This window comes from Lutzomyia longipalpis, chromosome 3 (genome assembly GCF_024334085.1).
Source record: "Lutzomyia longipalpis isolate SR_M1_2022 chromosome 3, ASM2433408v1".
Classification (NCBI taxonomy): Eukaryota; Metazoa; Arthropoda; class Insecta; order Diptera; family Psychodidae; genus Lutzomyia; species Lutzomyia longipalpis.
Window position 1 is genome coordinate 1,193,075 of NC_074709.1, and position 23,118 is coordinate 1,216,192.

General features: G+C 39.2%; 6 protein-coding genes and 1 non-coding gene across 10 annotated transcripts; 3 read left to right on the forward strand and 4 right to left on the reverse strand.

The window, feature by feature from the left end:
• Positions 1-34: 34 nt before the first annotated feature.
• On the forward strand, positions 35-8,214 carry LOC129793980 (lethal(3)malignant brain tumor-like protein 4). Of its 4 annotated transcripts, none has more exons than XM_055834530.1 (6): positions 54-152; positions 534-807; positions 913-1,886; positions 4,279-5,369; positions 6,767-7,313; positions 7,453-8,214. In XM_055834530.1, exons 2-6 carry the CDS (start codon positions 571-573, stop codon positions 7,937-7,939), a joined length of 3,336 nt encoding a protein of 1,111 aa, XP_055690505.1. In that variant the 5' UTR covers positions 54-152; positions 534-570; the 3' UTR covers positions 7,940-8,214. The 4 variants fall into 4 exon arrangements, with proteins under 4 accessions (XP_055690504.1, XP_055690505.1, XP_055690506.1 ...); XM_055834531.1 differs by having other exon boundaries at positions 4,282-5,369; XM_055834529.1 differs by having other exon boundaries at positions 35-807.
• Positions 8,215-8,524: 310 nt separating this feature from the next.
• LOC129794373 (5S ribosomal RNA) lies at positions 8,525-8,643 on the reverse strand. Its single transcript, XR_008751038.1, has one exon. It is a non-coding gene; the product is annotated as a 5S ribosomal RNA (ribosomal RNA).
• A 451-nt stretch (positions 8,644-9,094) lies between these two features.
• On the reverse strand, positions 9,095-10,700 carry LOC129793985 (phosphoglycerate kinase). Its single transcript, XM_055834538.1, has 2 exons — positions 10,484-10,700; positions 9,095-10,415 (listed from the first exon to the last, which is right to left on the reverse strand). Exons 1-2 carry the CDS (start codon positions 10,543-10,545, stop codon positions 9,230-9,232), a joined length of 1,248 nt encoding a protein of 415 aa, XP_055690513.1. The 5' UTR covers positions 10,546-10,700; the 3' UTR covers positions 9,095-9,229.
• Positions 10,701-11,360: 660 nt separating this feature from the next.
• On the forward strand, positions 11,361-12,708 carry LOC129793986 (RNA 3'-terminal phosphate cyclase). The gene is made up of 2 exons (XM_055834539.1): positions 11,361-11,832; positions 11,907-12,708. Exons 1-2 carry the CDS (start codon positions 11,428-11,430, stop codon positions 12,561-12,563), a joined length of 1,062 nt encoding a protein of 353 aa, XP_055690514.1. The 5' UTR covers positions 11,361-11,427; the 3' UTR covers positions 12,564-12,708.
• A 1-nt stretch (position 12,709) lies between these two features.
• On the reverse strand, positions 12,710-16,282 carry LOC129793988 (RING finger protein narya-like). Its single transcript, XM_055834541.1, has 3 exons — positions 16,136-16,282; positions 15,703-16,066; positions 12,710-12,922 (listed from the first exon to the last, which is right to left on the reverse strand). The coding sequence occupies exons 1-3, from the start codon at positions 16,223-16,225 to the stop codon at positions 12,732-12,734; spliced, it is 645 nt and encodes a 214-aa protein (XP_055690516.1). The 5' UTR covers positions 16,226-16,282; the 3' UTR covers positions 12,710-12,731.
• On the forward strand, positions 14,312-15,284 carry LOC129793987 (trypsin 5G1-like). Its single transcript, XM_055834540.1, has 3 exons — positions 14,312-14,549; positions 14,620-15,026; positions 15,092-15,284. The coding sequence occupies exons 1-3, from the start codon at positions 14,335-14,337 to the stop codon at positions 15,235-15,237; spliced, it is 768 nt and encodes a 255-aa protein (XP_055690515.1). The 5' UTR covers positions 14,312-14,334; the 3' UTR covers positions 15,238-15,284.
• Positions 16,283-18,117: 1,835 nt separating the features above from the next.
• On the reverse strand, positions 18,118-22,159 carry LOC129793990 (tetraspanin-7). Its single transcript, XM_055834543.1, has 4 exons — positions 21,884-22,159; positions 19,182-19,370; positions 18,772-19,089; positions 18,118-18,681 (listed from the first exon to the last, which is right to left on the reverse strand). The coding sequence occupies exons 1-4, from the start codon at positions 21,944-21,946 to the stop codon at positions 18,532-18,534; spliced, it is 720 nt and encodes a 239-aa protein (XP_055690518.1). The 5' UTR covers positions 21,947-22,159; the 3' UTR covers positions 18,118-18,531.
• Between the last annotated feature and the right edge of the window lie 959 nt (positions 22,160-23,118).

Consider the following 23,118-nt stretch of genomic DNA (forward strand, 5'->3'; position numbering starts at 1 on the left):
GAAAAATAATTTCCGCGCGGTTTTATGGCGTGCTAATATTGGTAGCCCTTTTTCTCTGACAGTTTTTTCATTCCCTGAAAAATTTTCAAGATTTCCGTGGAAAGCGCCTTTTTCTCATACTTTTGGATCCTTTGGGATTCCCAGGTGGAAAAGTAAGTACAGATTTTTATATTTTTCGTGAAATTTATTGGGATTTTGAGGAAAAATGTTGAAATTTATGCGAAAGAAGAAAACGCGCGCTGTTGCGAGAATTGCAGGAAAAAGTTGAGATTTTCCCAAATTCTCTACAAAAACTCACCGGGAAAATGTCTAAAAGGATTTATATAATCATATTTGAGGGGTTTTTCTTGGGAATTACGAGAGATTTGGTGGAAAAATCCTTTTTTGCGAAAATTCACGTCATGCGTAGTTTTATTTGGGGTGTGCCAGATGGCGCTAGTAGTGACCAAGGAGGGAGTTTCGCGGTGGCTTTTTCCCCCAAAATTTTCAGCCAATTTCTGTGTTTTGAAAGTGATTTTGTTGTGTTTTTCAAGGGATTTTTCTGCGTTCCGCCGCGAATTTGTGTGCAAAATGGACAATGAGGATGACAGGGAATGTGGGGGTGTGGGAAAAGCCCCAGAAGGTGGTTCAGTGAAAAAGATTTGCGTTGTGAAGGTCCCCTCATTCGGACCTAACCCTATTTCGGCTATTCCTGCATCTTCATCTACTGCCACAAGTAAATCAGGTGGGGATGCCCCAGCTCAGACAGGGACTCTTCCCGTCAGGACGATCTCATCGAATTTTGTGGCTGTTAAAGCAGGCGAAGCGGTAAGTGGGGAGTTTTTTGATGCCTACTGGGGTTGGGTTTTTTGTGGGAGGGAAATTGATGGGTAACAACACTGCAACTCCCGGAATGCATTTTCCCTCGCACAGAATAAAAATATCTTCGTGAAGGATGGAAATTTCTACATGAAGTGCCCAAATACGAATAAACTCCTGAGGCTGCAGGTTGCAAAAACCATCCCGGTGTCAACGGGTCAGGCAGCAGACCTCAAATTAACATCAATCAGTGTCAAAGGGTTGTCCCCACGGGAGGTTTTGATTACCAAGAAGCCCACGGCAGTTGATGTTGTGTCCCATGGTGGTGGATCAGCACCAGCTGTGTCTTCCCAGGCCGCCTCCTTAGCTCCTGCTGCTGCTCCGCAGGTATTCAAACCCATCGCCAAGGTTCCCCTCACTGCAACCCCAATTGCCCTGGCTAAACCCCAACCTGAAGGCTCTGGGCAGGGTAAAGTTGAAGTGAGATCAATTCAGATAACAAATTTTCCCACGGGCACAATTTTGGACTTCAAGGGTACCCCCTTGGATCTAAATAGTCGCTTTCCGGGCTTCACGAAACTCCCGCAGAATTCCCCGCCAGATGCGCAAAAGGGGGGAGTGTACAATGTTCAAATCTCCAATGGGCGCCTCTCGGACCCGCATGGACCCATAAAGATGCTGGGAATGTCCGGGAAGTCCCTCACAGTCACACGGGATAATATAACAATCACCTCTGGGGCGCTTTTGGGTGAACACCCAGCGGCGCCAAAGGATGACCCTGTGGGTGAGAAAACCCCGCGCAAAGTGACACGTTCATCGTCAACGGATGATTCCCCGCCCAAGAAGCCATCAACCCCGCGGCGTCTCTCAGAACCCACCCGTGGGTCCCTGAGTGCTGAAATGACGCCAAAAGTTGAGGAGAAACCCACCCTGGCATCCCTTTTCTGCGACGAGAGCATGGAAAATTCATCAGAGGGTGAGAAGAGCTCCACCTCCCCCCACGAAGCTGCCCTCAATGGGCAAATTGACCCTCTAGCTCCATCCGACAGCGAACCCCCCGAAGAAGCTGAGCGCGAAATTGACGAAAGGTAAGTTGAAGCTGTTTTTTTTTTCTCTTTCAACCTTCCCACAATACCCTGTGCCACGAAGCTTGTAGGTTAGAATCGACCACCTCTAAGGTCGAGTCTCTCCGTGTTGTTTGTCGTTGCGGAGTGTGTGTGAAAAGCAAAAGAGGTGAAAGCGCAAATTCCCTCATCAAGTGAGCCCCATTGCCGACCCAAAATGGGGAGATTCTCCTGCAAAAGATGCACTCATTAGGTGATAAGAAAACCTCCCTCCCCCACCCCCCTGTTATTCCCCATTTGTGAGATAAGTGCATTGGGTGCGATTAGCTCAATTTCTCCCGGAGTTCTTGTGCACCGTCGTGCAGAGATAAGGGCGTAGTGATAGACAGCCAGGAAGGGGCACAAAGACAACCCTCTTACCTCTAATTTCCACGAGAATCTCATCTCTGCATCATTACCTCCCTCATTCAGGACAAATTGAGGGGTTTTCTGTAAGTTTTCTTTGCATAATTTGTAACGTAAAAAAAATGACTCTCAAACATGCCAGGAGGTGGTAAAGCATGGATTGCAAAGAAGGGAAAGAAGATGAACTTTCACAGCAATTTGTGGATATTTTTGCTGAAAAGAAGGAAGATTTCTTTACTTTGAGGGGATTTTTGGTAATAAATTAGTTTGGCCAAAGAAGCGCCAGACGTCATTAAAATTATCAGTATGAGGGGAAAATTAGCAGTATGCTTGCACTCCGGGTGTCAAGAGATTGGTGACTCTTGAAGACCCCTCAAATGGTCATCTACTTGTTTTTTTCGAATGGAAAAAAAGTGAAATTTCTTCATTATCTTTTTGCATAAGTTGCTGAAATTACTTTAGGGAAATAACAAATTTCTTTAACATGAGGTGAATAGGATCAGTTTTAAATCTCTTAATACAATCTCTAGTAAGCAAAAAGGTATAAAGAATTGGTTTTCGGTGCAAAATTGATTAATGTGGAGCTTAAAAAATTAAAATTGGGATAGAAATGTATTGAGAAGGGGTCTATTCATTTTTAAGGGATGGTCACGTTATTTTGGAAACTCGGGGACTTTCAAGAGCGATTTTCAAGCCAATTTTGAAACCAAAAATTCGAAATTTGCTTGCACTCTTGTTAAATGGCCAAATACTGATAAGAATTCAGTATTTTCAATTATGAAAATTAATTTTTGTGCTCAAAAAAATTATTTGAAATTCTCACATTTTGGCCATTTTGTTCCTGTAGAGTTTCCAAAATAACGTGACCATCCCTTATGTTAAAATTAAATTGTTTTGAGATACGTATATCATTGAGGAAAGAAAACTTGAAATGGTAAAGATGCATCCAACATTCAAGAAAAGCCGAAAGAGACATATCTGGTTCCATTAGGGTACACATTGGGGGAGTTTGAAAGGTTTTTTGAAGATAAACCACGCCCCCATCGAATTGTAATTGATTAAAAAATCAGTAAAATGCGTAAAATATAATCGATCAAAAACTTGGTAAAAAAATAAAGAGTTTTACTGAAAATTTTGGGAAAATGACTAAATTAAAACGAATAACAAAATAAATCTCAAAAAATTAATTTTGTTTTTTTTTTAATTTTTGTAGAACCTCTTATAATTTACTTTAGCAATTTTTAAATAAATTTTTATATTTCATTCGAAAATCTTCGTAATATGTTCCGGATATTAATGAGCTCTCCTTAGATTTCAGATATAAAAAAAAATCACAAAAGCCAAAAAAGTTCTTTTAAAAAAATAACCTTAAATTTCTGTTGAAAAAAATTCTTTTTAAAATCTGTAAAAAAAAGTGTTTTTTTTATCTTTTATTATTGACTTAGAAGACCTAGAATTGACCTAGAAAGAGTTTTTCATTTTATAATAAAAAAATTAAGGATATTGACGCGAAACGTCAAAATAAATGTCACAATTGTTAGAATTTCAAATATAATAGAAAAGGAATTTAAAACGTCAAAATTGCTTTAAAAAATTGCTAAAGGCAACTTCTCTCATTTAAACAATAAAATTCTTACTTTAAAAAATACATATTTACTAAAAGAAAGTAATTGATTTTTCACTTAACTTAACCCTTTCGCGACCACCAAGAAATATAAAAGCATTGAAAAATAGATCTTATCATTGAAATATTTATTCATTTTATTTTCTTAAAGGATCTTTTCTCAATAAAAATGTCCTTTTTGGCTTTTTCTTCACATAAATTAAGCTTTTTAGAAATCATTACAGTCTTTAAAGGGTTAAAAAAATAATCTTCTAAGCTCTACAGCAAAAAGTCGTTGAATTGGCACAAGTCCCTTTTTTTCTTATTTAGTTTTTTTTTTATTTTTCTTTCTCAAGCAAACAATATTCCTTCAGCATTTTTTTTTATTTTGTCTTCCGCTCTTGGTAGTAGGAAATTCATCCCGCCGCCAAATTTGCAACTGATGAAGCTGAGTACAAGACGCGAGGGTGAGGATGAGGATGCACTCAATTTAATCCGCTGGGAAGATGGCGTAGGGTACCTGTACATGAGTAATCTGCACTTCCAGTTCAATGAATTGGGTATTGTGGATATTATGGATGAGGATGAGTACATGCGGTACCAGCAAACTGACTCTCCGTACGATCATCCACTGTATGAGCGTGAGATTAATCCGATGCGTATGAGGCAGATGCAGGCATCCGGTGAGCCTGTCTACACGTGCTTGGGATGCACGTGCTTTGGCCTTGCTGCGGATTTCCTGGAGCCCAACTACTGCAGTAAGGTGTGCATAAATGTCTCGCGCAAGAGGACACGGGTAAATGTGAATGAGGGACAGAGTTCGCCGAAGAAGAAGCAAAAAGATGGACGAGGGGCATTCCCGTGGAAGGATTACTTGGAGGTGACAAATAGTCAGAGAGCACCGGATGAGCTATTTCCACACTGTCGTCCTGAGGTGGTGGAATACAATGAGAAGCACCCGTTTCAGGAAAAAACAAAATTCGAAGCAATTGATCCGGACAATTGTTCTGTGTTTAGTGTTGTTACGGTTTTGGCAACACAGGGACATCGGATGCTGCTGCACTTTGACGGTTGTCCGGTAAAGTATGATTTCTGGGTGAATTTCAGCTGTCCGGACATCTTCCCGCCACGTTGGGCTGTCAATGAGGGGAAGAATCTCCTTGTGCCACGTGGAGGGAAGCAGGAGATGTTCTTCTGGAAGACGTACTTGAGGGAGAACAAGGCTGAGGGGGCGAAAGTGAAGAATTTCCGACATATAGCCCTGAGGGAATTCCTCAGGCCGCATGACTTCAAGATTGGGATGAAACTCGAAGCGGAGAATGTGAAGGGAACGGGAAGGTTAACAGTGGCAACGGTGGCGGATGTTATTGGGAATCGTGTGAGGATTCATTTTGACGGGAATAGCGACAACTTTGACTACTGGTGTGACTACGATTCACCAAGACTTCATCCCATAAACTACCACAAGACTATCAATGAACAGCTAATAACGCCAACGAGTAAGGACCGTTATGATTGTGAATTTTTAGTAAATGAAAATTAGTTGGTGTTCCACTTCGTGGACAAAAAGATCCGACTCAAGCTTGGTATGAGCACGTTTTAGACATCCCACATTCCGGCCATCAGGTCACTTTTTGGAAGCCTTACAACTTTTGAACAGTAAGACAAAGAGACTTCCGCTTTGAAGTTTTCTGTTGAAATGTGGGTGTAAAATTTCATTTTTTCCCATTTTCAAAATCCAAGATGGCCGCCGTCCGCCATTTTGAAACACCGTCAACCACTTCCCTTATAGCTAAAAGTCTAAAATTTTAGTATGTTGTAGAGCTCAGTGAGACGTTTTCATCAACAAATCATACTTGAAAATCGGTCAAGCCGTTTAGCAAATATGGCGGCCTAAAGCAAAAAGTGTTTTTTCGATATACAGTGACGAGAATAATAATAGGACCACCAATATAGGTTTTAAAGGTACCCCAGACTTCAATTGACTATATCTCAGGCTGTGGGTGACAGATTTTGAAAAGTGGCATAGATTCGGAAAGCTACATTCATCCCTTTCCAACAATGGTAGATTTTCGAAAATCGACCTATCCGTTCAGTTTTGGTAGAAGATTGAACAGAAAGTGGCATTTTTGATAAAGGGTCTACTTGAGCGACTGTCAAAAATCAGCCCCTCAACTGATTTTGATCACCCCGGCAGTTTTGGACAGGGGAAGAATGTAGCTTTCAGAGTTTTTTTGAAATTTTGAAAATCGGACACCCAGAAAAAAAGTTAGACGGGTTTTTGTGAGTGGTCCTATTTCAATAAATTAAGGGTGAAAATGCTTCCTAATTTACACAAAGTTTCATAACAAATTTTTGTAAATTTTTATTTTTTTTAAGAAAATTTTATTCTCGTAAGTTATAAGCCTTTAAACTATACCCAATTAAATTCCAATAAACAACAAACAAGTAACTCGAGAACGGCTTGACCGATTTTGACCATCTTGGTATTAAATGAAAGGTTTCAAGAAGCCCTACAAATGTTTGAATCATTTAAAGTTTCAAAATTGACCACAAGAGGTGCTAAAATCAAAAATAAAAATTGCCTAATTTTAAGGGCTATTTTGTTTTCTGGAGGTGACCTTGAAAAGTATATTAATATATCCCAAATTATAGCTTGTGTCAATACCTTTCCAGAACTAGTCATGAATTTTCTGTAAGTGTTATAGAATCAGATATATAAACCATTTTTATGTATAAAATTACTGAATTTCACAAAGAAAATCAACTTTGCCTATCTAATAGTGCTCACAAATCGCATTTCAACGCATAAACAAACTTCTACATGTTGTGGGACACCAACTCTTATAACTGGATGCGTTATGATTGACTTTTCTTTTTTTTGTTTGATCTTAAGAACGCCCAACTGGGTTCTCGTGGTCACGCTTCCTGGCTCAAACACGCAGTCGGGCTGTGCCTGAAAGCGCCTTTGTGCAGCGTCCACCGCGTGCATTCCAGAAGGGTATGAAGATTGAGGCAGTTGATCGTGTCTGTCCGGAATTCATACGTCCAGCTACGGTGATTGATGTTGCGGAGTACGAATTGAGGATACTCTATGATGGTTTTGAGACACAATACGCCTACTGGGTTGATGACGACAGTACGGATATCTTCCCAACGGGCTACTGCGAAATTACGGGGCATCCACTTGAGGCTGTACCCAGTACGCGGTGGCCAACGCAAAAGTGTGGCCTCAAAGTGTGCGCCGGCAAGGGGAGTATTCACAATCAATTGGGCACAAATCACGATACGGCCATTGAGTGTCCGTACAATACGAAGAATTACAATCACAGGGCTGTGAAACCCAGTCGTCTCAATGCAAAGCAAGTTGTGACGGACTATGCGCTACGTTTTAGTCTTGTGCGGAAGAGGAAATTTGGGGTAGAAGAGGAGAAACCTCCAAGGTAAGGGAATTGAGAGTTATATTATGCTTTGTGTCCAACGGATTTCTAACCTAAAATATTCTTACACAAAAATGTTAGGTTAGGAATCCCAATATTTTCTAATTGTTAACTGAAACATTTTGTTTTATGAAAAAAAAAGTTCTAGCACATCAAAAGCCCCGCCGGTGACACAGAAGAGACCAAGGAAGACAGCGCATGCAGTTGAAGCAATGCGTAAGGCAAAATCAGCCAAAATTGTCAGAGAAGCAACACCTCAACCGTCCACATCTCAAGCAACAGACACAACGCAAGCCACTGCTGCTGCAACAACTCCACCGGGTGCCGCTCCAGGTGTGTGGAAGAGTACATCACGGATCAAGGCGCATGTGGAAATGGGAGATAAGAAGCAAATTAATCCACTTCTCTGGACAACAAATGAGGTTGCAAACTTCCTAAGCAATCTGCCAAATTGCTCTCATATTGCAGATAAATTCCGCATAAATGACATTGACGGTGAGGCTTTTCTGGCCCTTACAAAGGATGATCTCACACAATCGCTGGATATTAAACTCGGCCCTGCAATTAAATTGTACAATTTAATTGTAAAACTCCGTACGGACATCAAGGAGCAATTTTTGCAATTTTAGGATAAAACTAAAGTAATTTTTCCCCATCCCCCATTCATTTTTTTTCTTTCCTTTTCATTGCACATGCAAAAATCCCAAAGTTTCCCTGATATTTTCTCCTCTAATTCATAATATTAAATTTATGAAACACATTTTTCTTCATTTTAGATAGAAATTATGGCATTATGTTTAGCAAAAATAAAAAGTTTGTAGACCATAATTGAGAATCTTAAAGATGGACTGTAATAAAGAAAAAAATGATTATTGTAGTAAAATTCACAAAGAAATTTTGTGAATTAAGACGTTTTATTCAATATTTACCACGACGTCCTGGACGTCATGCACCTCCTAAACGTATGTAGAAAATACTCCGATCACAGAAACAGGATCCTCGGCAATTTTGATTAACCTAATGAGTGTGTGGAACATTGAGAGAGGAGGACAATCCCCAAGAAACAACAAGCAAGACCACTGAAGAAGATCCACTTTTAGGGTCGAAAGCTTTGGCTTTAATTGCTGCTTTTGACGAACACCGGAAGCCTTGAAAAACATAAAGATTGAGCTCCAACATGCAGAAATCATCGAAAAAAATAAAGGAAAAAAAGATGCCAAGGGCACGCGGTGTTCCCAAGCGGTCCCCCATCCAAGTACTAACCGCGCCCGATGCTGCTTGACTTCGGTGATCGGACGAGAACCGGTATGTTCAGCATGGTATGGCCCTTGACGAGAACACACTGCTTCAGATATGGAAGACATTCAACGGAATCAATATACTGGCCTGAAAGAGAAAAAGGAACTGACGGAATCCGAAAGTAGACAAAAATTGACCAAAGGCGAAGTGATTCGCCGAAAGCTCTGGTAAAAATTGTGTTTTTCTCGTATTGACACGCACGCTTGACGCCCCCGGAGGGAGCACCTCAGCTCCTACCTAAAACTAATCTAAAATTACGTCAGGAAACTAAGCAGATCAGAAAGAAAATTTATAAGAAATGTTAATAAAAATTCCAGCCACTGAGGAAGGCGCACAGAAGTGTCGAAAGCTTTAGCCCTTAAAATTGAAAGGATGCCTTTGAGTTGACCTACCGTCCCTTTGTTGACGCAATTGGAAGGATTTATCCTATACCAACAAAAACACCAGACTTAGGATCATTAAAGGAAATTAAAAGAGAATTAAGCTCCGTTTTTTAACATTTTCATTTTAATTTCTCATCGAGAGACAATCACGCCAATTTCAATGGATTTTTTTTACCGCCCAATGGGGCCTAAATGGAGTGGGATACACAGATTTATTTATGGGATATGACCAGCTGTTTAGGCATTGCTCAGAGCAGCTACTCCGGGAAGAGTTTTACCCTCAAGAAGCTCCAAGGAAGCTCCTCCGCCAGTTGAGACGTGCGAAACTGCACTCTCGGTGCCCCATTTGGCACAGCACGACGCCGTATCACCACCCCCAATGATGGAGACGCATCCCGCTTTTGTGGCAGCTACGACGTTGTCCATGAAGGACTTGGTGCCCTGGGCAAAGTTGGGGAATTCAAAGACACCCGGTGGGCCGTTCCAGACGATAATCTTGGCCCGTGCGATGGGAGCGGCAAAGAGTTCACGAGATTTGGGACCAACATCTAATCCCATGCACCCATCGGGGATACCAGCTTCAACAGTTGCCTCCCCAACGGTAGCATCTTCGGCGAATTTACTTCCAGTCACAAAGTCCACGGGCAGATGGAGTTGAACGTTGTTCTTCTTGGCCTTGTCCACGAGATTCTGGACAATTTTGGCACCTTCCTCATCAAACAGGGATCCACCGATCTTCATCCCGTTGAGAACTTTGAGGAAGGTGAATGCCATGCCACCACCAATAATCATCTCATTGACTTTATCCAGCAGATTCTCAATCAGTTGAATCTTATCGGCCACCTTGGCACCACCGAGGATGGCAAGGAAGGGTCGTGGTGGGTTATCGAGAGCCTGAGAGAAGTATTTGAGTTCCTTGTTTAGGAGCAATCCAGCAGCACGTTCCGGGAAGCCCTCACCCATCATTGAGCTGTGTGCTCTATGCGCCGTCCCAAAGGCATCATTCACGTACACATCACCCAATTTCCGGAGACTCTCCCGGAAGGCTTTTACCTTTTCCGGGGCAGCCTTAACCTTCGCCCCCGTGGCATCGACACCCTTTCCCTCTTCCTCCACGTAGTAACGAAGATTCTCCAGGAGGATAATGCTCCCAGGAGCGGGATCCTGGCATGCTGCTTCCACTTCTGAGCCCACACAGTCACTGAGGAACTTCACATCGCGCCCCAGGAGAGTTTTCAGCTCATCAGCCACCGGGGCTAGGGTGTACTTTGCATTTTTGCACCCATCCGGACGTCCAAGATGTGACATCAACACCACGGATTTTGCACCCTTATCCAGGGCATACTTTACACTATCCAGGGCAGCTACAATCCTCTGGTTGCTCGTGATCTTACCCTCCTTGATGGGAACATTGAAGTCCACTCTGCAAAAGGAATTTTCATGAGTTTTCCGAGATTTCCTTCTTCGGTGTTTTTTTTCCCGCCAACTCACCTCATAAGGACACGTTTTCCCGCCAAATCTAGCTTCTCAATGCTCAGCTTATTGAGTGCCATCACTTTTCCCGGAAATGAGGATGCAAATCTGAGAATCTTTGGTGGAAAATAATTTTGTCTGTTTGGAAAATGATTTGATCTTTCAAAGTCAGCGCAAGGTCACGAATGCCACGCGAACTTTCACGAATGCCACGCGAGTTTTCACGAAGTTAATTAAGCTTCTTCGCTTCAGAAGCATATGCTGTACGAGATAGCATGAAATAATAAAATTGAACTAAACGAACTTTTTTTCTGCATTTCGACAAAATTCGTGATTTCCGTGTTTTTTCCTAAATTTGTGGGCATAAAACGCATTTTTTGGGCTCCTGGGGCACTTACGGGTGCTCCGAGAGCCTCGGGGAGCTCCTCCGTGCGGAATTTGGGGCCCGCGGAAATTTTGACGGTTGAGTTACAAATTTGAAAATTTTGACGGTTGGGGATTTTACACGCACTTTTTTTTCTGGAAATGCATTTTCGCGAACTTTTCAAACCAATGATGCCATTCGACGCGGCGTCGTTTCCGGATTGCAAAAACTTACTTCCGGCCGGAATTATCGGCGGAAAACGCGAGAAAACTGTAAAAAACTGAAAGTGTGAGGGAGACGAATAGCGGTAAAATGCATCCATCTCATTTTCTCTTGAGCAAATAGTACCAAAAATGGCGCCAATTTCAAAAAGTAGTCAAAAAAGCATGAATTTTATATGGGGGCGCTACGAAGGGGGGCTCTGCATAGCTGAACAGGAACGAAATAATAGAGAGACCTTTTTTTATTATATAGATGTTAGTTTACGCGAAAGAGAAAGAAAAATTATTCCGCCATAACCTCACAAAATTATTTCTCAACAAATTGTAAATAAAATGTGTTTTATCGTGAAACTCGTGTAGTTTTTTTGTCTGGGAAAATGCTGGAAATCGATGGGAGTGTACTGGAGGGTGGTGGGCAAATTCTCCGAATTGCCATGGCACTGAGTTGCTTGTGCAGGATTCCGATAAAAGTGATAAAAATCCGCGCAGGACGAAGTAAGCCCGGTTTGGCGGCACAGCATGTTCAGAGTGTTGAATTGTGTCGTTCCCTGTGCAAAGCACGCGTTATGGGGGCACACATTGGGTCTACGGAGGTGGAATTTCATCCGCAATCCATCATTGGGGGGCGCCACAGTGCAGACACAAAGACAGCCGGAAGTATTGCACTCCTTGTGCAGGCTGCTCTCCCTGTGGCCCTGTTCAGTTCATCACCTGTTGAGCTGAGTCTCCGTGGGGGCACAAATGCCGATATGGCACCCCAAATTGACTACATAACGGAAGTGGTGAGTAATGGAGGGGATTTCACAATGTCTTGAAAAGTATTCTCAATAAAAACAAAATCTCTTGGTGCTTCCAGGTGAGGCCTAATTTTGAGAAATTCGGAGCAACCTTTGAGTATGAACTCCTCCGGCGTGGTTACTTCCCCAAAGGTGGTGGCCACTGTGTGTTCAGCTTGCGCCCCATTGAGAAACTCAAGCCCGTGGTGAATGTGGATGTGGGACAGGTGGTTAAGGCATACGGATGGAGTTTTGTAGCTGGTTCGCTGCCACTTCGCCTAGCTGAACAAATGGCCGAAGGAGCACGCCGAGCAATGGCCAAGATCTCCCTGGAGGTGGAAGAATACAAAGAATCCGCCTCAATGGCTCCGGATAACTGTTCAGGTGTCATCTTGTGCTGTCAAACGTCAACGGGATGCCTTCTTGGTGGCTCTGCACTGGGAAACCGCAAGGAGGAACCCGCCGAAACGGGTCGAAAGGCTGCACGAGAGATCAAAGATGCCCTCAATCTCGGGGTGTGCGTGGATGAACACATGCAGGATCAGATAATTATTCTCATGGCACTAGCCGATGGGGAGAGTCGCGTGCGTACGGGACCCATTACCCTCCACACACGCACTGCCATCCACGTGGTTGAACTCATGACAAAGGCAACATTCACACTCATCCCCGAGGGCGAGACCACCATCATCGTCTGCCAGGGCATTGGACTGAAGAATTCCCACTCCCTCATTTAATCTCCACGCCTTTCCTCCTTCTTCCCCATCCCTATATTATGTATTTCATCTTCTTCCTCTCTTCATTACATAAATTTATAAAAATCAATTTATACTTCATATTTATAATTCAAGAAAAAAATAATTAAAGTGAATCCTGAAAGGATTTTTTTTGGTGAGTTTTTCTCTTTACTTCTGGAACTTGTTGCGGAGGCTGGAAGTGCCCAAAGAACGACGTGGTCCAAGCGTTAGGTTGGACATTGTATTCAAATCAAAGGACTTCCCCATTGATGAAGCTGGAGAGTTCCACAGCGATGTATCCATCATGACTCCTTCCTCAACAGTATTCACGTTCCTCGTGAAGGAAGATCCCGAAAATCCTGCAAAGAAATTTTTAAGAATTAAACACAAAAACGTTTAGAAATAGAAATCAAAAGATTTTAAAAGTTTTCGTCGTTTTATTCGAGCAGAAAGATAAATAGGGGAGTGTGGGGCAAAGCAATATCTTTAAAAAAATTATTTTCAATTTCTAGCAAGGCAAAGTCGATAAAATTTGTAGCAAAAGAAAAGAAGGTATTTTGGGTTTTTAATATGTAATAAATACTTTTATTTAAGAATTTTTAAGAAATTAAAAAAAATCAACTTATTTATTGAGAAATTATTTTTTTACGCGTCTTGTCCATTGTGTAACACAAGTAAAATATTGTCGTAAAAGATAACCCGGCTGGTTCTTTGTCAATTTTGGAAAATCGCAAAATGTAAAAAAATACAAAATTATTTCCACCTATCCCTAGTTTTATAGTTTATAATATATTTCGATTTATTTTACCGAATCATCAAAATTTTGCCGAATAAATCAAATCTCAACAAATAATCTGAATTTTCACCATTTTCATGATGAATAGTTCGAATTTTAAGAAAAAAATCTAAATTTTGCCGAAATCCGTATTTCCTTGACTTGGATTCTTAGCAAATAGTCTGAATGTTCTTGAAGAATAATTCGAAGATTTTCACTCAGATAAGCACCCCTTGGAGCTATTTTTAGGAGTTCTTTTAGCTTGTACAAAACCTACAAAACTTTTTCATGCTTTTTGAACAGTTTTAAGAATCAGTCGTCATTTTTCTGGCGCTAACATAAAAAGTCTGCCAGCTATTGTTCTTAATAACAAAAAAAATTGCATCTTTCATGACTTAAACTTAAAAAAAAGAGCAAACTTTCAGAATAATTATTTTATTTTGCTTTAACTTTGTTTAAATACATCCGCCATTTTGAAAAAAGTAAGAAATTTAGAATCTTTAGTAGAATTTCAATTAAATAGAATACAAAGAAATAAATAAATTTGGACAACAGCAAAATTAACAGGAACCATCTTAAGAATCTCAAAACTTAGCCACCTGTAGCCACTACGAATCTTCAACACAGCCACTTGAGAAAATCAGGAAATTCTCTTAAAAAACATCAAAAACATAAAATTTAATTTTAAAAATTCATGAAGCGTGCATAAATAAGAAGTTCTCGATGTTTGAATAGCGAAACCTACATGAGAGGTACTCATAGTGCCACATGTAAGAGACTCTTGAGATAAGAAGAGACCCAAGCCAAGTATCATTAGAAGAAGACGTAAGTACTCCAAAATTCAGGACTTTCCTAGACTCTTGAAGATCTTTAGTTTTATTTTGTTAGAAAAAATCCCTACTTGAGTGATAAGCGTACAATGATTAACGTTAAGACAGCAATAAATACCCAGGCAGGTGGGATTGTACCTTCATTCTGCCCAGACAGTGAAAGAAAATGCATTCTGTAGCTATTTTGTGCCTTCTTCCTTTGGCTGTCTTAGCCGGTCCTGCTTTTCTTCCACGCCCAAGGCTCGATGGAAGGATTGTTGGTGGCTTCGAAGTGGACATTCGTCACGTTCCGTACCAAGTTTCACTCCAGACTTCCGGACACTTCTGCGGTGGCTCAATCATTTCCCACAACTTTGTCTTCACAGCTGCCCATTGCACTGAGTAAGTTTCTTCCTACACTTCCTATCTACGTGCGAAAAATTTATAACTTATAATTTTCTGAATCAAAAAGTGGTCAAGATGCTTCACGTCTAAAGGTGCGAGTTGGATCAAACGAACACGGAACTGGAGGAGATTTCTTCAAGGTTAAGAAGGTTCATCAGCATCCATCATTCAACTACCAAACTGTGGACTATGACTTCTCCCTTCTTGAACTCGAGGAATCCATCACATTCAACAGTGTACGCTACCCTGTTCGACTCCCTGAGAAAGATGATGATGTCTATGATGGTGCTCTTTTGCTTGTTTCCGGATGGGGTAATACCCAGAGCAGCCAGGAGAGCAATAAACATTTGAGAGCTACTGTTGTGCCAAAGTACAACGATGAACAATGCAATAAGGCCTACACCCAATATGGCGGCATTACAAAGACCATGATCTGCGCTGGATTTGAAGAGGGCGGCAAGGACGCCTGCCAAGGTAGGTTTATTGCGGGGGGAAAATGCTTCTAACATCAATTTATGGGTTTTTCTTTGGGATTTCAGGTGATTCCGGTGGTCCATTGACTCATGGAGATGTCCTTGTTGGTGTTGTTTCCTGGGGATTTGGATGTGCTGAACCAAAATATCCCGGTGTTTACTCCCGTGTTTCTTCCGTTCGTGAATGGGTTCATGGAATCGTTGGTTTCTAATGCAATCAATTTGAATAATATCCAGCAATAAAAGTTATCTAAAGCAACTAACTAAAGTCTTTGAATTTTCTTGATGTTTGGTTTCGAATTTTCCGATGAATAGGTTTAGTTTACTGTCGCCATAACCTTACAAAAAGGAATAAGTCTGAAAACTTCCTTTTGAGGACACTGATGAAGGTATAAAAATGGCTTATTGAACCAGCGAATGTCTGACATTCTTTCATGGAGTAAATAATCCGTTGGGAAATTCTATATTTTTCAAATTTTTCTCTATTTTGATATTTCATAGAAACAATTAAGCAAATACAGCAGTTGCTAACGAAAGTGACGACATTTTGAGAAACTGACCCATTTCAACCCCATTCTCCCCTATTTTTTTTGTGAAGAAATTGCGGCGCAAAGTAACTGCTATCGCTTTTTCTCTGTACCAGCTTTATAAAAAGGAACAAAAAAATGCAAACTTACCGGAATTCCCGGACACGGATGATTGGGGTGTTCGCAAAGTTGAGAAACTTCCACGATTGCTGCCGGCGGATGATCTCTCCTCCTGCTTGACCTTTGCAAATTCCTTACCCAGCTCATCGTACTCCTTCTTGATAGCCTCGAGGCGTCTCTTTGAATCATAGTATTCCTTGAGGATCCTCTGGGCGTGATTCACTCCAATGGCCCTCTGGGCATCCTGAAACTTTACAATCTTTATGACACCTGTTAATTCGGGACGTACATCCGTAAAGAATTTCTTCATATTCTGTGGCATGGTGTTGGAGATCTTCATCAGGCGGCATTTCTTGTTGCACATCCCGCAAAAATCTCTCCCCTTGAGACATTCCTGGAAGATGAAAATATTGCAGTGATTTCAAGATTTTGGCAGCAAAATTGAGATTTTTTGGAAGCTTACCTGGCAGATTACGTGCTGGCAATCAGTGCAGAAGAGCTCACACTTTGCCGCCTGAAAATTCTTGAAGCAAATATTGCAAAAAGGATCCATTTTCTATGAATTAGGAAGAATAATTAATTTGAATTTAAATTGAGATGTTTTTGCGTTTCGCTGCTGGAAATCAAAGCCTACTGTGACCTTTGAACACTGAGCTAATGAAAACTTTTTTTTCCAACAAAAGAATAAAGTAGGGGGGATTAAAAAAAAGAAGACATTGCTCAGTCAAAAAACGGTCGAAACGTATTTTTGGACCCCATTTGCGTAATTTTAATTCATTTCTATCCTGGGAAAACACAAATGCATTAAAATTTAGAAAAATAATATTTCTAGATTGGCTCGATGATCCAAAGAACGTGAAAGGGTTAAAAAATGCTTTAAAGGCAAAGCATCGTTGTTTCAATTTTTAGTCTCGAAAGGGTTAAATTTTATTCAAATAAGATTAATTTTCACTTTCAGATTAGAAAAATTTCATTTTTTTTCTAGGAATAGAATATTTTATTCATTTTATTCTTTTTCATTTTGCATAAACAATTCCTTCGTTGCAATCTTCAAATAAATAAGCTTTTTATCAACATCGAACTAGTCGAGCTAAAACAACAATCCATTTTTTTAGCTGTGATTCTTTCTTCAAAGAAGCACAGCTTCTGTGTACACTCAAAAATGCAAAGTCGTCAGATCGGGCTCAAATTCGGGATGAGCACGAATTAAGGTCCCTACATTCCAAAAAACGTATGCGCCAAAAATCTTTCCGTCCGGCCGTCCGTCCGGCCGTCCGGCCGTCCGGCCGTCCGGAACCTTTTGCTAAATTACAAGAGAACGGTAATAGATAGAGACTTGCGGTCAACGGCAAAGTTTAAATATCGGGTGGAAGACATCCGATTATGAGGTCAAATCCGACCCCCCACCCCCCGGTCCGCCATTTTGGATAACCCCCAAATTTTGTTTTCGCTATATCTCAGGCCCTATTATAGCTAGAGGTCTGAAATTTTGATATGTTGTAGGGGCCATCAATACCTTTCCAACGATACCTCATTTTTGAAAATCGGCCAAGCCGTTTAGCCAATATGGCCGTCATAATGTTTCATCGAAAATCGGTCATAACTTCAGAACGGCTTGACCGATTTTGATCAACTCGGGCTCAAATGAAAGATATTAATGAGCCCTACAACTGCTCGGAACATCGCAAGTTCAAAAAATGTCCGCAAGAGGCGCTAAAATCGAAAGCAAAATTTTCGATGTGTTTTCGATGAATATCTCGAGCACCGCTTTATAGATTTGCTTCATATTTTGATATGTTATAGTTGACTATAGTATCTATCACCATGCCAAAAATGAAGAAAATCTATGTAGCCGTTCCGGAGATATCGCGTTTTAAAGTTTACATGTCATATCTTGAGTTGCATAAGTCACATATAAAATAAAATAAAATATATATATAAATGCATAGATATATACATTATATATACATATAAAAATGCAAAGATAAATATATATAAACTGCAAAGATAAAAATTAAATATAGCATGGATGTAACAGTATAAAGCGAAAGAACGGTAAGTAAAACTTACGGGCTGTGATTCTTTCTTTGTCAGTGAAATGTGAAATTGAGTGAAAATTGAGGATGGGCAAATTTTAAGGAGAGACTTACTCGTGAGCCGAATCACAGCCAACGCCCGCCACGATTAAGGCTTTCTTCAAAATTTCTACGCGTTGGCTGTGATTCGGCTCGCGAGTAAGTCTCTCCTTAAAATTTGCCCATCCTCAATTTTCACTCAATTTCACATTTCACTGACAAAGAAAGAATCACAGCCCGTAAGTTTTACTTACCGTTCTTTCGCTTTATACTGTTACATCCATGCTATATTTAATCTCAAAACATTTCTTTTTTTTTCAGCAATTCCACATTAAAAAATAACTGAGGTAGAGTTAGTTTACATAGATATTTTTATATTATTAAAAATTAAATAATAAATATTGCCAATACTTTTTTTTTTAAATAAGTTTTAATGGAAAACAGAAAATACCACAAAATGCTATTCTAAAAAAATTCTAAGTATTCTAGATCCAATATATTAAAATTACTACGATGTTTATTAATTAGAAATTAAAACTATTTCTATCAGATTTTTTTTCAAAGGAAAATTTACCAAATTACAGGCTCATTGTGAATTTTCTTTGTTGAATTTAAACTACCACTACGAGGAAAATTGTGTGTATGATTTCGATGGGAAGATATAAAAGATAGAGAGAGAGATCGTCTTTTTTTTTCATTTTACAAATTAATACATAATGTGGAAGTTTGATTTTAAATATTTCTCTTCCAGATCTTTCGCTTCTGTGGTCCGAATTTTTTTCCTTTACTTTGCATTCTCATTGCGAATGGCATTTGCAAGAAGGCACGCAAGGATTATACCTAGAATTTGTATGAATGCAATGCCAATTCCAACACCAATGAGGATGGATGCATTGGAATCCACGCGCATCTTCAGCTTATCCGCACAACCATCCTGGAAGAAGAATTTTTTTTAAAGTTTTTTATTTAAAATTATTCTCAAAAGATTTTTTTTAAAGAGAATTTTTATAATTTCTTGTGTTACCTGGTAGTATTTGTCTTTGTGCAAGGGTAGGGCATTCCTGCAGTCCTTTGACTGGGCATCAATGTACTCTGGTCGGCAGCAACTTGGCCTGAGGTACCGATCACGGCTGAGATCAACCCAATCAGCAGGGCCATCGAGTCCGCAGCAATGAAGCTTCTTCTGCACATTGTCCCATGCACTGAGATCTTCTGCATTGGAATTGCGAATGGACTTCTGCAGGGTGGTACGTATGGCCTGTTCCAGGTCTGACTTGAAGGCAATGGCCGCAATACCAACGGCAAGTTCCACGATGAAAATGATTGCGAGGCACACAGCAAACTGAGTGAGAAAGAAAATGATTGATTTCCCCATCAATTCAGCCCCCAAATATTACCCCCAGAAAAAGATAGGAATCTAATTGTGGCACTTACAAGAGTCAGGAGGGGTGGTGACTCCCGAATTGCGCCGTAGCAACCCAGGGAGGCAACCAAAAAGACCAGAGCACCAACGACAATGAGGACAATTGGGGGTGCCACGACGCGACCTTCAATGAAATGGCTGAATTCACCAACATCCGCAAGAACGAGCGCTCCAGCAATGAGGACGCCAAGCCCAGAAATCTGTTGGGGAGTTCCGTGTGTTAGGAATGAATGGAATTTGTCCCAAAAGAATAATTCTACTGTCTCTCGCATTTTATTCAATTAAATAGTCCACTCTTTAATTAAGCAAATTAACCCCACCCATTGGCGCGCCAAAGGGGGTGGCTGGTACCTACCCTACATTGTACTTAAATTCATTATTCAAATAAACGATCTAGCACGTAAAAAAACACAGAATATGTACATAATACTCTATTTAAATGAATTTTGCACTGAAAGCCCTTTGCTAAAGACGGAATTTAACAGGGAAATTAAATTTAAATTAATCTTGCATCGAAGACACACCTTCGGATGGAACGTTTATTCAAATTAAAATAAATAATAAGAAGAAAAATCCATCTGAGCTCTCTGATTGGATAATAAAATCAGGCAAAGGGTTCTCATTGGCTTGCAACCTTACGTCATCATCTGGTGTAGCTTCAATGCAAGAATAATTTGAACAGAGTATAAAAAAACATACAAAAAATCTAAAAATATTAAATCTAAAGAATAATAATTTGACCTAAATTGAGAGCAAATTAAACAAACGGTTGCAACATTAGCGATAACGTAAACAACCCATTTTTCCAATTTCACCAAATTCTTCATTTATGAATGAGCAACAATGAAGAATTATTGATTGTGAGCCTCATTATCGTAATGAAAGGAAAACTCCCCGAAGCACCGTAAAGTTGTGGGTGAGAACCACATAAGTAAACAAAATACTTATGACTTTGCACTCACTGATTATTCTAGGGACCTTTTGTGTATTTTATCCTTTTATGCTACGCACGGGCTTTTGTGGAAAAAAGCGTGTTGAATTTTCAAGGTTCATCAACACAAATATTTTTTTTAACCCATTTAAACCATTTTTGATTACATTCTGTACGTTTTATTGATATATTTATATTGTTTTTCTTTTACTTTCTAATGAGCAAATAAATCAGAGTTTTACTGAACTAGTTTCAATTTTATTTTGATTGAAATTTCAGAAATGTTTAGCTAAGTTTTTTTTACGTTATCTTGAATTTAAAAAAAAAAGAATAAAAAGTAGACAGTTATTGATCCTTAAACAGTCATGAAACTGAGAAAAATGAAAAAAAAATTATAGTTTGTCTGAATAAAAAAATATTTTCAATATTACAATTTCTCAAATTCTTTATTTTTTTTCAACTTTAAAAAATCTAGAAGAATTATTCTTTTCACTTTTTATCTTTTCTCTTAATTTTGTATTATATATTTTGGCACTACGTCCCATATTAGGAACAGGGCCGGCCACCCTATTATGTTGTTGTTCCCCTTGCGGAGAAGTAATGGGCGGCTTGCGAGATACTACCACGTGTGGGCCATTTTACGGATAGGAGTGTATCAATCTCCTGATCCAACCGGTCAACGTGATCTAATTGCACGTTGGCGGATGGGGTGCGTTTGCCGGGTCCTGTATTCGAACCGGCGACCTTTGGATGCGCACTCAAGCGCTCTATCCATTGCACCCCAGGCCCACCTTAATTTTGTATTAGTGACTGAAAAAATATTAAAACCGAAATTCAAACTTGGACCTTTTAATTAAAAAATAAAGATATAAATGAAAAATTACATTATCTCTAAGGTTTGGATCAATTGACATAGAAAATCTACTAAAATATCTATTACATTAAATAAATCTTATTAAAAATCTACATATTAGGCTATGTGGATTTTAATGTATTCAACAAAAAGAAAACTTAGTCTTTGGAGATCAGGAAAAATCTCATTTTAAAATTTATTGATTTAATTCTTGTTCATTTTCAAAGACTGAAAAAAATTTTTTCTTCTTCTAATTTCAGGAAAAATTTCAAGATTTTCGAGAGAAAATTGACTTCTCTAGATAATTTGGATTTATCTGGGTTTAAAAATTAATAATGAAATTGTTTTAAAATACAGATTCATTAATTCAAAATAAAAAAAAAGTTTTTTTTTTCGTGAAAAACATAACAGTAATACCTACGTCTTAGAAATTCACATTTGCATAATTTATATAAGATTTCAGAAAATTTTTTTTCTTTGCATGTGATTTATGTAAAATATTTCTCACTCTAAATAAAAATAAAAATGTTCCCAAACATCCATTAATTATCCTTTAAGACTTTCTTTATGAAGTTATTAGAATTTCTATTTTATATTTCCATTTCTTCTACGATTTTCCTGAAAAATATTTGTTTTAATAATTAAGAATACGAAAAACCCACTGAATGATCTATCTTAAATTGGAAATAAAGAAAAATGGTATTCATTTTCTTCGCACTTCTATCCACTTTTACTGAAATGATTATTTTAATATCAAGAAATATTCTAACGTCCTTTCCCACCTTAATAATCACCACGAATCTATTGAAATTATCATGCAATTTAATAAGCATTTAGTTGCGCCAATTTTTCCTCGAATCCATTTCAAAAAATTCACTTCAATTTACCAATAAAATTCAAATAAAAATAAACAAATATGGAATACTCACTGCAAAAATGAAATTAAAAATAAATAAAATTGTTTTAATGAAATTCATTCCACAGGACCTCATTTTGTCACAAAACTTTTTTTTTTAATATTTTTCAAAGGCACAAGAAAATCCCAAATACTTTTGCACTATACAATGTTGGAATTTTTGCTTTTCCTAGCGGAGCTCACTGGTATGTCCTTCTTCTCTGGTGGAATTTTCAAAATGTTTTGAGGGAGCGTCCAGAGCGTGAGTGCTAGACCACGTTTGATTGGGAACTGCCCTGGCTTAGCGTGGCAAGGTACTCTTAATACTGGTTGAGTGAAATAAGGGACAAAGAAGGGAGGTTCGTAATAAAGGAATTTATTTCATTCGAGTAGTTTTTTTTCTTCGTCATCCACCAGGATTGAACTGGAAAATTATTTAAATTTTTTTTATTACTTTTTTTTTTAAGAAAAATCGGAAATTTTTTGAGAGAAACATCTTAATTTCTAAATTTCTTGCCGGAAGGGTTGTTGTGGAAACATTGTGGGAAAACATAAATTCCCTCCAGTATAGCCCTGGTGGTGGTCAGCAGCATATATAGCTAATTATTATGTTCTAACTAAATGCACGATACGACCACTACACAAATACAAACGCCGCACAGAGTAGAATATAGATTTTTCCCTGAAATTTCCATCACGAGCCAGGTATTCAGTACATAATGCCGTAGAGGTGGGTGAGTGACCGTTAAGCCATTAGTGGGATTCCTTTGGAAATGTGTGGCTCACACACCTCCAATGACCATTTTCTGGATCACTCGCAAAATTACTTCCCACTATAATCTGGGTTTATGGGGTGTTCTAATGAAAAGCGCCTTTTTTCCGCGCAAAATCACCTCCCGCATTTCTGCAGCTGTGAAATCCACAACATAATGTTTGAACATAGGGTAACATGTTCAAATTATTTCTCACAGAGTTTTATTTCTCAGGTAAATTTATATACAAACGAATCAATTGATTCCTTCAGTGACCTCTTATACGGAAAAAGAAATAAAGGTAGTACTTTGGGGGCAATATCCAAATCAACCCCTTTCGTTTCTTTCTCCACACACCACCCCCACGCACCAGAATAAACATTAACAGCCACTAAAGCCTCATAAACTCGATAAATAATTTTATGACATGAGAACTTATTAGTATCCTTTGAACTGCGACCTCAAATGAATGAACTTTTCTCTCTCTCAATTATATTTTCCTGAATTTCATAAATGC

Bases quoted from the DNA above. Each gene is read 5' to 3' on its own strand.
- LOC129793980 (XM_055834529.1), top strand. From the start codon at position 430: ATGGCGCTAGTAGTGACCAAGGAGGGAGTTTCGCGGTGGCTTTTTCCC. The intron at 5,370-6,766 runs GTAAGGACCGTT...TTTGATCTTAAG, and splicing joins ACAGCTAATAACGCCAACGA to AACGCCCAACTGGGTTCTCG. The intron at 7,314-7,452 runs GTAAGGGAATTG...TGAAAAAAAAAG, and splicing joins GAAGAGGAGAAACCTCCAAG to TTCTAGCACATCAAAAGCCC.
- LOC129793985 (XM_055834538.1), bottom strand. From the start codon at position 10,545: ATGGCACTCAATAAGCTGAGCATTGAGAAGCTAGATTTGGCGGGAAAA. The intron at 10,416-10,483 runs GTGAGTTGGCGG...TTCCTTTTGCAG, and splicing joins GGAAAACGTGTCCTTATGAG to AGTGGACTTCAATGTTCCCA.
- LOC129793986 (XM_055834539.1), top strand. From the start codon at position 11,428: ATGCTGGAAATCGATGGGAGTGTACTGGAGGGTGGTGGGCAAATTCTC. The intron at 11,833-11,906 runs GTGAGTAATGGA...TGGTGCTTCCAG, and splicing joins TTGACTACATAACGGAAGTG to GTGAGGCCTAATTTTGAGAA.
- LOC129793987 (XM_055834540.1), top strand. From the start codon at position 14,335: ATGCATTCTGTAGCTATTTTGTGCCTTCTTCCTTTGGCTGTCTTAGCC. The intron at 14,550-14,619 runs GTAAGTTTCTTC...TGAATCAAAAAG, and splicing joins ACAGCTGCCCATTGCACTGA to TGGTCAAGATGCTTCACGTC. The intron at 15,027-15,091 runs GTAGGTTTATTG...TTGGGATTTCAG, and splicing joins CGGCAAGGACGCCTGCCAAG to GTGATTCCGGTGGTCCATTG.
- LOC129793988 (XM_055834541.1), bottom strand. From the start codon at position 16,225: ATGGATCCTTTTTGCAATATTTGCTTCAAGAATTTTCAGGCGGCAAAG. The intron at 16,067-16,135 runs GTAAGCTTCCAA...TTCATCTTCCAG, and splicing joins GCCAGCACGTAATCTGCCAG to GAATGTCTCAAGGGGAGAGA. The intron at 12,923-15,702 runs GTAAGTTTGCAT...ATTTCTTTGCAG, and splicing joins ATCCGTGTCCGGGAATTCCG to GATTTTCGGGATCTTCCTTC.
- LOC129793990 (XM_055834543.1), bottom strand. From the start codon at position 21,946: ATGAGGTCCTGTGGAATGAATTTCATTAAAACAATTTTATTTATTTTT. The intron at 19,090-19,181 runs GTAAGTGCCACA...TTTCTCACTCAG, and splicing joins CACCACCCCTCCTGACTCTT to TTTGCTGTGTGCCTCGCAAT. The intron at 18,682-18,771 runs GTAACACAAGAA...TTCTTCTTCCAG, and splicing joins ACAAAGACAAATACTACCAG to GATGGTTGTGCGGATAAGCT.